The sequence below is a fragment of the Cavia porcellus genome, unplaced genomic scaffold, assembly GCF_034190915.1.
Source record: "Cavia porcellus strain 051 isolate PalLab524CR breed Dunkin Hartley unplaced genomic scaffold, mCavPor4.1 scaffold_8, whole genome shotgun sequence".
In the NCBI taxonomy this organism is placed as follows: domain Eukaryota; kingdom Metazoa; phylum Chordata; class Mammalia; order Rodentia; family Caviidae; genus Cavia; species Cavia porcellus.
The window spans coordinates 28,215,978-28,228,547 of NW_026947491.1; the positions used below are offsets into that span (position 1 = coordinate 28,215,978).

General features: G+C 43.0%; 1 protein-coding gene across 3 annotated transcripts in view; it reads left to right on the forward strand.

Annotated features, from left to right (window-relative positions):
* Positions 1–12,570, forward strand: part of Fgd4 (FYVE, RhoGEF and PH domain containing 4) — a 209,940-nt gene that overhangs the window by 76,828 nt on the left and 120,542 nt on the right. Inside the window, exon 1 of one of the 3 annotated variants that reach the window (XM_063254527.1) lies at positions 9,479–9,828. The exons of 1 other annotated variant lie outside the window; for it this stretch is intronic. In XM_063254527.1, coding sequence (XP_063110597.1) covers positions 9,651–9,828 — 178 coding nt within the window. In that variant the 5' untranslated portion in view covers positions 9,479–9,650. Of the gene's footprint in view, positions 1–9,478; positions 9,829–12,570 lie in introns of those variants that run through there. One more of the 3 variants, XM_013149317.3, reaches the window with a different exon arrangement.

The window sequence follows — 12,570 nt, forward strand, 5'->3', positions numbered from 1 at the left end:
CCTGTCCCGCAATCTGTACACTCGTGGTGTTTCTTCTGCCCATGTGTCTGAAGTTTCCCACTCATGTGATCCTCTGGCGTCAGGGGCAACAGCTCCAATTGCATGTGGAATTGATAAAGAAGCAGTATCATCCCTGACCTAGTTCTTGTGTAAGTTTCCCTGATCCCTGAGTTGGCAACTCCATTCACAGTGAAATGGGGGAGATCAATCAATCCATGTAACCTTTTCTGTGAAATTCTAGATTGTAGAGCCAATGGAGCATTTTTAACTTATAAGCCTTTCTATATAGTGTGTATGCTCAATGCAGCTAGAACATTATTTTATAGGAAGGCAGCCTATGTGTAAAAGAATCCTTAAAACAGTAGTTGATAATTGAACCTGAGTGATTTCTATACCTCTTAAACCCTATTCTTCACGTGTACACACTGAGCTCCTCCTAATGCTTTGTGTTCCATGCATCATTTATGTCCTCACAGCAAGTTTGTAATGAGACCCTGTCCTTAGGCAGAGACGGCAGGCGCCGAGAGTCTGTGTCCTCTGCGTAGTTAGCATCACATGATGAGTACCAGAACTGGAAGTCAAGTCCAGGAACATGTAGTTCCAAAGTCTGTGGCCTTTTCTTTGCACATTCTGGCACTCATTTCTTATTTTTCATTGTGAACAGGATTTCATTTCTATTTTGCTGTTGATGACTGTTATAATGAGGACCCATCATTGCAGACAGGTATTTTGGTGAAATTACTGCATCATTTCTTCAGCTTTAGGAGCTTCTGATGAAGTTTTCTATGGCACTCCCATATCAGTTCCTCTTTGAGGACTTGCCAATACTTTGTTCTTTTCTTAGCTGTGTGATCTATGTGCACCGATATCAGTGTACCACCAATGTGCTTATTCCTGATGATTAATTATTTTTATATGCTTTTTGATTTTTCTTTATTTTCTTTTTGCTTAAAGTTTCCCATTCGTGTGCTGTCCTTTAAGTAGCAATGGCCAATTTCTATCTTTTCCTTTAAACTTAGGCCTCATGTCTTGTTTGTTTAAAAAAGACTTTGCCTAACTGAACACCATAAACATATTTTCCTGTAGCGTTTCTGGAAGTTTCACCTTTTACATTTAGGCCTGTGATCCATCTGGATGGCTTGCATAAACCATGCAAGCAAGGATCAAGATGGTGTGTTGGTTTGGTTTTTGTCCTAAATAGATGCCAGGCTGATTCAGCAGTGATGATTTGAAACACTAGGCTTTGCTGTCAGATTTCAGTGACATCTTTGTGACTGCTAGTATTTTGATAGAGAATTCTGACATTTTCAGGATCTCCTTTAACATAAATCACCTTATGTTTTCTGTTTCATATCACCTCACCTAGTCCAGTGAGTTTGGAGGAAGAGTGAATTCACAGTAGGAGTGAGATTTGTCAGGGAAGGTTTTTACCAGCGGAACGCCAACAGCTGAGGAGTTGCACTGCACATTTCTGCAGGAGAAAGATGAGGACAGGGCTGGGTGTTTGGGGTGGAGGAAGTTTGTGTATGGTTTCTAGGTGAAGGCTTCTGAGAAGCACTGCACTGCAGGCCCCTCCCCCCCAGAACTGCAGAGACTAGGGGATAGCTCCTCCTGCTGAACCGAAAGCAGGTGCCCTGAGCCGTCCAATCAGAGCAGTCCTTTACAAGCCAACAAATAGAGTACCCCCTTGTTTGTCACTTTGCACTGGATTTCTGTCAATGATCAATTTTACTTTTAAGTAAGCAAAAGACTAAGAATTCCTTGGAGATAAGGTATTTGTTTCTGGCTCACTCAGTTGTCCAGGCTGAGCTTGAATGTGTGGTCCTCCTGCCTCAGCCTGCCAGAGTACTGGAATGACAGCTGTGGACCACCACACTCAGCATCAGGCCTCTTGATTATTGGCAAGTGGCGTGACATTCTCAGCAAGCATTTGTTGTGTAGAATTGAATGACATGATACTAAGTAGGCAAGTTTTGTTCTCATGGAAAACCTATCTTTTAACCTTCCTACCTTGGTTAGGAACATTTGATCTTCTTTTTAACTGTTTTCAGAAAATGTGTATCCCTACTAATATTTAAAAAACCTCCAAGTTTTGTATTTTTGAAACCAGATATGAATAGGAGTATGTTGGGTGTCCTTGGTGAGTACATAAATTGCACTGGGTACAAATGTGGGCCAAATTGTTCTCAGACACACAGCTGTGACTTGAAATCATAAACCTGACTCTTGGAAGAGTTAAACCAGAAGTAACATCGATCCTCTTTCTAGTGATGGTGGTTTACTTTTTCTATTTATTTATCTATTTATTTATTTTGGCTTAGGGTCAGAAAAGAGGGGACTCTGTGAGTGTGTGCATGCATGTACACATGTCACATTTCTGTCCAACACTGTACTGTGTTATCATTATTTCTTTCAAGAACTGCATTGTCCTTTTTTAAAGAACCAAATTAGAGCATCCCATTTGCTTGTTAAAATTCGTAAGTTTCATCCAGCAAAAATCACTATTCAGCTGATGGTTGAAAATCCTCTAAAGCGAAACAGCACTTAGCAGATTATTAGAAACCTTTTTAGAAAGTCAGGTGGTGACTCTGAATAATGAATCAGCTTAACATGCAGGAGAAAACCACATCCACTGAGATAAAGAGGGCTCCTTAGAGCCAAGAAAAAGTCTTCTTAGGCAGTGAGTTTGTTTATTTAATGAAACTTGAAATTAATGGACTGACATTTATTGGACTGTTAGGGAAATTATGTTCCTGAGCAGTGCCAATATCTATAAAATAAAAGTTAATTAAGTGGTTCAGCCGTACATCAACATTGCCTTTTAAAACTTTGACTACCTGATGTGACTAACTCTTCATTTGAAATGATTTCATAAAACTTCTTACCAAGCACTCCCAATCCCGTGTCTCACACCATAACATGCAGTATACCATTTCTGCACACATGAAATTCTTGTGGTTTCTACAAGTGTACCCACGCCTGGGTAGGCTGTAGTCCAGGTTTAGGATTGTGTTCTCTGCTACCTCCCTTCGCAGTTGTTCCTTCAACAAAGATTTAATGAACAACTGCTGTGTGCCATGAGAGACAAAGCCCAGTGGTAAACAAGACAGAGTCCTTGCCCTCATGGATTTTGCCTAGAACAACGGTGAGAACCAGTAAGTAAAATAAATTAAAAAGAAACATCCAGTAGAATATCAAGCAGCAGTAAGTGTCATCTTGTACTCACCCTCCGTGGTATAATCTACAAGTATCGAGCTGCATTTCTGATTCACAGATGCAGATTCTGTCCATTCAGAAGTTCTGTGTCTGAATCAATGGTGTCCTAGTTTGTCAATTAATTGGTCTGTCATATCCAACACATTTGCTCGTGGTGTCTTGTTTTTATGAACAGATCCTATGAACATTTATTGCTCTGCTTTATTGATTGGAGATGCTAGAGGAGGAAAAAGAGGAGTGGTTGGGGACAGTCTCGGGTAATCAGAGTTGGTTATGTTGCGGCCAAGAGAGAGGGATGTCCCTGAGGGTGCATTGGCACTTGGAGAAGTCCAGGTGTGAGGACCGTGTGGTGACCATGGTCCTGGCCTGTATTGGCCCTTATGGGAACAGAGTCCCGTGGGTGCTGGGCAGACGGAAGAAGGCCAAGGAGGGCCCTGGAGGTAAGGGGCATCTGCAGTGGCTCAAATGCTCACCTCTGTAAGAAGACTGAACGGGAAGCAGGGATGAGATGAGAAGCCCATATGAAGTGTGAAGGGGGCAGATGTGTTTTCCGTTTTGTTTTTGTTTCTCTTTTCTATGTTTTTTTTTTTTTTTTCCACAACAAGAAGTCTCCGTTTGCGACTCCTGGCTTCTGGGGGAATGGCTGTCCTCCTGCCACTGCTTCCAGGGGTACAAAGGCGGCATCTGCTGTCTCTTTGATCTTCCCAAGAGTAAGGTGCCAGAAGTCGGGTGGGGCCCCTCAAGCCACCCTGAGGATAAGTCATGGGGCGAGAGTGTTTACCACGGTGCCCATCCAGCCCATGTCCGTGGGTCTGTATCGGTGACATCAGCTGACCACGCTGTGCCTTGTGCCTCAGGTTATGCTCTGGTTACCACACAAGAAGTCAAGGCTTTTAGGAGAAGAAACATGCAGAGCGGATTCCTGAGCTTTTTGGAATGCAGCCCCCACACCCCATTGTCTCCCTACACACACCCATCTCATGCACACATAGACCGCTGCCATGTGAGTCTCCACAGACGCTACACCTACCCCCCACAGCCCTTTGTACCCACAGTTCAAATTTGGGCACCTTCAAATGTTCACAATGGACACACTTATGCTTCAGCTCAAAAGACCTTATGAAGCTTGGTTTCTGTCTCTTTCTAAAACTTTCCTCTTCATGGGGTTGGGACTTTGTAAGACCCTGTGGGTGACTGCAAATAAGTCCCAGAGTATCAGCAGTATGGATTCTACTGATCATTTAATTTTTGCCCAGTTTGCCTTTTCTCTTTATAAATAACACAAGAACACAAGTGTAATTTTGTTCAAAAGCTTGCGTGGTTTGGTTCTGTAGGTTTTTGTTTTAAGACAGGGTCTGCTTTGTTGCTCAGGGTGGCCTCCAGTTCCTGGGCTCAACTAATGTTCCTGTTTCAGCCACCCTAGGAGCTGGGAATAGAGGCATATACCATCACTGTGCCTGGATGTAGGTTATTTTTTGAACTGCAAGAATTAACTCTTCAGCCTTAAGTTTTATGTGGGTGAAACCAAAGTTTTTGTCATTTCCATCCTGGTTTGACCTCCACCCTACAACACCAATGAGACAGTTCCTAATGCTAATGTTTCACAAGAGGTGAAAATCTGTCTCTCAGACAGATGTATTACAGTCTCACCAATAGAAGGGTACTGGCTTTTACAGTCTGTGGAGTTTAGAATGGAACTTTGCAAGTTGCAGAACCCACCAAATCTCATTTCTAGAACATTCTATATTCTTAGCTTCTTTCTTTGTTATACCTTCTTAGAAATATTTTAGATATTTATTAATACATTGACATTATGTATTATGCTGTGCACAAGTATTTTCTGTAGCTTCTTTACTTTCCTATACTTTATAATTCTTTCTTAGATAAACTAATTTAAAAACCTGGACTACAAACGTCTTTGAAAGAGTCACTTCTTGAAAAACATAGGAATGAAAAGTATGGACGGTACCAGGCTTGGACCCAGGTGCTCAATAGTACCCCCATGTCCCATTTTAGAGCCTGCATTAAGGTTTTGAAAGGAAAAGGAAGTTACTCTCATGAAGATATTAACAAATAACCTAATGATGTGAGGACGTGAATCCCGTTGTTGTCAGCCAACTAAGACTGTTGGCTGAACTGTGCCACTGTTCAGTTTCAGTGAAAGAGCACCAGAGAGGAGTGGTAGATGTGGGCTAGGTGCTCCTGCTGGCCAAGAACTTGTCCTCCATGTGTCCTGGTGCTGACTTTCTCTGCCCAGCATCTGTCGCTCTCTCTGCAGCACGGGACCTGTGCAAGTTGTGGACTCACAGAATCCTCTCTGACTGGCTAATCAGCTTAGAGGAATGATGGGTGATTTATGCAAAACCAAGTAAACACTCCCATCCTATCATGCTGGACTCTTCATCTTAGCTCCCTGCATGCTGAGCAGAAATGTTCAGCTTAGTTCAGCATTTTTCCTTTTGCTTATGAAGTACTCTGTACCCTACAGACACACTCTTATCAACTTTGTATAATTGATTGTACAAGGAAAAAACCTTCCAAATTAAACAAAAACTGTCACAGATTAACCCAGAATACAGAACTCTGGAAACTCATGGAAAGGATCTAGGTAAACACGCCCTCGTAGATTCCACGTTTTCCCCCAAGTCTGTGAGTTGAACTGTTCCAGGTGTGCACCACGGAAGCCCCCCTCTGCCCAAGCCCGTCAGGCTGGACCACTGGAAATTTCAGAATGCCGATTATTGCCAGCACAGAAACACGTATTCCACCTTTGTCACTCCTGCCTGATTCTCTTTTCTCAACTTAGTAAGGTTGAGAAGAGCCCTCCTTGCTCCTTGGTTTGCAGCCAGGGGGACTGGAGCTGTCTGACCTCACACCCTCAATCTGTGACTGAAGCCCAGGTCACATACAGGTGGCTGAATGAGACCCAGCTGCCTTGGCCAGCCCCAGGAGTGTTGCCTTGGGGAAACCAGCAACATCTCCTCATCCCTGTGCCAACTGTTACCTCTGGGTGGTTCCCAGTTTTAGTTTTAGGTTGTACTGTGTTTCTTTCCATGATGTCACATGTTTGCGGAGCTGAGAGTTTAGTGAGTGCTGATAGCAGGCTGGTGGAAATAGGAAGTGGGGGTGTTTAGCGTGACCCTATCGTGGGAGACTTTGCACAGGGCCCAGCAGGTGCCCACACCCCATTAGTAAGCAACAGTAGTGACTGGAGAGTGGAATAAAAATACTATACTATATTTTCTTGTAAGAACCTTGTATGCTGTCTTAAATGGTGTCAAGTAGCTAGTCAGAAATACCTGTTAGGTTCTTTAGATAATATTAGTTAACAAAAGGAACTGTATGGAATTTCTCTTGGCCTGGCACGCCATGAAAAAGCTAAGGAAATGCCAGGGACACCAAGCTTTGCAAAAGCTTGGGAACTTGTGACTTCAGATCCCATCCTGGATAAAACTTGTAACCAAGGAAAGAAGAGTGGTAGGTGACATCAGCGTGCTCAGTTGGTGAAGGGAGCCTTTCTTCAAATGCTGCTGCTTTTGCCTTCTGAGTAATTCCCACTGGACCAATTTCCGAGCAACTATGCAACTAGTTTTTATTTTTTCACTGTGTCACTAGTTACTTAGACTCACCCAAGAACTTAGAGGGGCAAACATTGAAAAAGATGTATAGGAGGAATAAATAATATTTTTAGAAAACTGTAATTTATGATGTTAAAGTTTTTGGAAAGCTCGGAAGCATCGCCAGTATTCCTTCTTCACATTTTTTTTTCTTTTTCGTTTTTACCGGTACCAGGGATCGAACTCACGACTGCCTGTTGCAAGGCAGGCACTTATGCCACTGAGCTAAATCCCCAGCCCCACCTTCCTCACATTTTGAAGCATAGACCTATGTTCCTGACAGTGTGTTCTTATGTCATTGCAAAGGTGTGAAGTCTGTTTGTAGTCAACATTTAGTTCGGTGTTGTTCCCTTCATACCTGGAAGGTGCTGTGTCGTAGTGAATTAGAACCAAACAAAGGAGGTCCTAGTCTCTCTGGTGTTAGTCTCAGTTTCCGTACCTCAAACATGAGAAGATGAATACCTACTCCCTAGTCCCTGTGAAGTTTAAACAAAATACTTGCAAAGTCCTCATTCGAGTGCCTTGCCCACACTAGGAACTCAATAAATAGTTAATTATTAGTAATATAACAAACTTCTCCCCTTTTACCACATAGTCCCGGTGACTATATTTTAATAGCTGCCTCATAGTCTACCAACTCATGCACATCATGTGCACACTTGCTATTCGGATACTGGATGCTTAGATGACCTCTAGACCTGCACTCGGAGAAGCTGTATGACATGCCGTTTTGTCCATGCAGCGTATCTATTTAGTGCTCACTGTGCCCAGGGACCTTTGCCCGGTGCTGCCGGGAGAGGCTTGCAGGGAGACGCTGGCCTGTGGCGAAGCAATGTGGCTGTCCACGTATCAAGGAAGCCCAAGGAGAGGATGATGTGCAGTACTCGCGGGGAGCTCAGGGGGGTAGGAGAAGATGGTGGGAGGTGAGCTGTTGCCCAAATTGAGGTGGGGAGCAGGCAAGTAAGCCTGTCACCGCTCAGACCTTTGGAACTTTGGTCTTTGCAGTTGCAGAGCAGGTTGGGAGAGAAGAGTATTACCTGCCTTCATAGGTTTGTATGGCCTGTAGGGGGCAAGGTGGAGGTGGATTTCAATTGGGAATGCCTTGGGCATCCACCCTAGGCTGGATCTGAAGCAGCCACTCAGGAGCAGGCACTGGGCTGTCAGGGCTTAGCCTGTACAGTGAGGCTGGGATTGCCGTTTCCAAAACTGAGGAAGAAAACGAAAGCGACCAGCAGGAACTGAGGCTTGGAGTGTTAGTGGAGGCTGCTCCAGAGGTGGGTGACCTGTGGAATGCAGAGAGACAGAGGTTTGTCGGGCTTACAGGTCTGGCAGTGCAAGTACAGCCTGTCTAAAACCTTGGCACAGTTAGTTCCTTTACCCACTACTGCTGTTGCTCTCTTCCATAGAATTTTCTTTAGTTTTCCCATCTTTTCTTTGGAAAATTGAATAAATTTCCCTGTGCTAAACATTTTTTTAACATAAATTATGTTGGAAATTTAGTAGATGACTACTTAGTAAGTTGAGAGGTCTTGGCATCTTTAAAGTGGATCTTTCTATTCTTCAACGTACTTTCTCTTCATTGAGCTTTTATTTATTTCTCCTAGTAAGAGTTGGGAGTTGATGCTGCCCCCAGTAGCTCACATGCAGTTCTTAACCCCATAGTCCCAGGTATTGTATACTTTTTGTTCTCATCATTAGTAAACTCAGTCCTGCTAATATTTTAATAGCTATTACGCTTATAAAGGAATTATATGGGTGTATTTGGTTACTTCACTGACCTTCTGATACTAGAATGTTCCTGTTTTTCTTTTGGTAAGAGTAAAATAATATAATCTGCAAGTAATGATTCTTTTTCTTTTAATATGTATACCATATTCCTTGTTAAGCCTAAGAAATAACTCTGAAATTTAAGATGGGGGAGAGTGGTTATATAGTAAGGAGTTAGTTACTACTTAAAAGTCTAGTTTACTTTTCAGGCTTTTCCTAATTATTTAAATAAGATTTGCCTTTTTAAAATTTATGTTGCTAGATGTTTGAAATGGTGATAGTTTATATTTTAGATCTGTGGATTACTTCTAGTAGCTGGTTTTTGTTTGGTATATTTCATTTTCAGTCATTTTGATCTTCCGAGCACTTATTCTCTGATTCCTTGTTGACGACTAGGCAGTGGTTTATTTGCCGAATCTGCACTTAATCTTCATGAATGCAGAAACAAACCCAGTAGATGATATTAAACCAAGAGACTTCAAATTTATAGTTGAGGAAAGCTCTAGATGAAACATTCAGTATAAAATCCTACTCTTCTCCCTTCATTCAATACAGTAAAAATCAATTTATATGTTTTCTTCTAAAAGAGTCTATTTTGAAAACTTGACTTTATCAAACTTTCTATTCCCAAATGCTCTTAATTATTATTATATTTCTTAGTTCATGCTAATACTACATGATGACTTGAGTTTATTTTGGGAGGCTGGCACATGCACCAAGCTATTTTTATACATTTAAATATTTTTTTTAAAAAATCTTAAAATATATATAACCAGTTTTCTGTTCTGAGCTTGTTACAAATTGGAAAACAACTTGCTGATGCAGTTTAGAGCTCTAGAATGCTTTATCTTGACTTTGCCAGTTAACTTTCAAGTTTTCTTTTCAGTTTGACAAGTTAAGTCCATGACCTTTGTCCTCAAATGAACACTATCAGAAACATTAGGTCTTTGACCACCAAGGGCGAATTTGCTGAAAGCTTTTAGCTGGGCTGCCTTGCCTTGTTTAAATAGCTAAACACCTGCTAAGCAAGCCCTGTGCATGTGAGTGGCTATGTGTGTTCCTTCCTTTAGGATTTGCAGTGCTGGAACACAAAGAGAGCGATTGTTACCCAATAAGCAGGAGTCACACACTTCTACCAATCGCCTTAGGAGGGCTGGTTACCATGGAATCCACCATCTGTTCACTCCCTGCTGCCGGAGTGTGATTACCCTTGCAGGGCTGGGACTCGGTGAGCACGGAGCCCAGCCTGGCTGGGTGGTGCGGGAGGGTGGATCTGCAATGGGCTAGGGCAAGGCGAGGCTCTGCTTAGCTTGCTGGAGGGGCGCACGAAGGCAGTTAGTCTGTGACTTTGGCCGAGGAATACACTGCTCTCCGAGGGTGAGTACCCACGCTCCAGCGAGTGGGGCTGTCCAGCTCATTCTGTGTGTGGCTTGGGCTCTCTCTCCATGCGGTCAGAGGAGACAGAGCTATCAGACTCCGGCTTATACACTTGTCTCACGGTGTTCTATAATGCCCCCACCTCACAGTTGTGTTGGGAAATGAAAGAATTATTTGTTAATATTTTCAAAAATTATTCTTCTGTCTGTGAAATGGTTTTATGACCTCTGTAAGTGCAAAGAGGCGGGTCATTTTCAGTGGTCTCTCAGAAGGAGTGCACGGCATGTTTGCTGAATTCACCCGGCACTACAACGTGTTTCAATGTCTGGTCTTAGTATTTGAAAAAGATCTCTCAGGTCAGGGGCATTTGTAGGTTAGGATTTGATTCATGACTATCTGGCTCCGCATGACGGGGTGACCATTACTGGGTCATGTTGAAATGTGATGTTTATACAGTTTTATTTTGCAATATTTTGCACAAGTTTCAAGGGCCCTGAGCATGTGGAAACAATGTGACAGGCTTAACGGCAGCAGCGCAGGCTCCCTGATAAAGGAAGAGGCAAACCAGGAAGGTCGCCTCTGTTTCAAGGGCTTCCTTTGTTTTTCTGTTTCAACAGTCCCTTAAAATGTGTGCTGCATATTGTGAGCAGAAGGAGGAGATTTGGGTCCTAACAAATGGATGACTGACATTTTTCTGGGTGGCCCAGAGGTTGGTAGCTCAAACAAGGGACTACTGTGTCTTTTGTGAGGCAGTATTGTCTACCCTTCCCCTGCACTGTGCCCTAAAATATAAGAGCAAAAAGCAGAAAGAGCACTGCCGGTGCCCTGGATGCTTCTTTTGTGTAAGTTGTGCTGTCTGTCGGCACGAGTGCCCTGGGAGTCACGCCGGGCTGCCATTTTCCTGTGACGGAGGAAGGGCAGGCAGGAGGAGGGCTTTCCACGAGCAGGCTGCGTCCTGGGCACGCGTGTCAGGGGCTCGGAGGTCGACCAGAGAGCCTCAGGACAGCATTGCCCACAGGCCCCAATTGTGGGAGTTTTAAGGAATAATGCTATAAAATTAAGTAACCTCGCATTGGCCAAGGGTTCCCGTTCTTACTTCAGGAATACATTTTTAGGCCTGATGGTTATTTGTGGATTTTTGATCTGAATTGTAGTTGACTTATAAAATTCTTATTATCTTTTGTGCTTGTTGATCTGTATTTTTTAAAAGAGGCAGAAAAATATTAATTACATACTATTTCTAAGAAAGATCCTCTCTCTTTTTTTCCCCTAGTAACGAACACATGCCTGCCTTAAGGTTTTCTTAACACAATTTGAAATACTTTCAAGATAATCTGGTACTATTGGGATAAAATTTTCACACATAGAATTTAGTCATTCATAAGCACTGTGAGTTTGGGGAGAAGTGAGCTAACTTAACAAGCATGGTGTGTTCATGTGGCTTGCTTTACCATGTATCTCCTTGAAACCCAAAATGACATTCGAATGACAGGGTGTGAAGGTGTGGTCCTCCTGCGCTTAAGATGTGGTTACTTAGGCACTTGAGGTGAGCCAAATAAATCCGTAGGTTTCTCAAGTTCTGGAGTGTTTGTCACTATAACTGAGTGAAAGTTACAGGATTGCATTTTTAAGTGAATGTTAAACTATAGCCCCTAGCATTTTATGGCAGTTAGCAGATACTTAGCCACTTATTTTTGCTCAAAAGCTTTTTTATTAATATGCTCCTCATTGGAGTTTCCAGAGGAGCCCCTGCAGGGCACAGCTTCCGTGTCAGGAGCTAGAGTGCATTGGGCCCAGGTCTGTGTCCAGATCTCGCCACCCGCCCCCGTGAGGGGCGGGGTTGGTTACAGCGAAATCTTCTCTCAACTTTCCCCGCTCCTTCAATACAATCTAAGATTGTGTTGAATTCTGAGCATATGTTTATGTGGGTAAATATGTAAAACTCCAAGTTACTTTTGTAAAAGTATGTAGGACAAATATGGCAGTCTAACAAATACACAATTCCAAATGAAGTACTTTGAGGGATTCAAGCCTTTTGCCTTTGGATTAGACAGCCCACCCACCCCAAGGTTGGCACAGTTCTGATCTTTCTGCTTCCATGTCAGACACTTCGTGCTGGGCAGCTGCCTGGCCTGGCATCCATTCAGACAGGAAGGCTGCAGTGCTGAGAGACTGCCATGCTTTACTTCCTACGATTTTCTTCTGTAATTTGTTGACTCATTCTGCCTAACTCCTTTCTGTCACTTTCCTTTTCAGTGCAGACTTACAACCCATTCTTTTGAAGTTAACTCTTTTGGGCTACTGTGGGCTTGGGACTGTTAGGAGTGGTAGGGATTTGGAGGAGGATCTGTGGGTGCTGTTGTGGCTGACTGATGCTGTGTTCTCAGAACCCATCACCATTCTTGTGACTCTTAAAAGTGGATGTAGTGAAACTGGTGATCTTTTGCCCTCACCCAGAATTCCATTTCATCATAGCTGCAGGGTACACATAGAATGTGTATTGAATCTGTCTAATTGGATGCATCAGTGCAATCGTGCAGTGCTGTGTTATGTGCAGAACTAGGAGAAAGGGAACCCTATAAAGCATGCGTGC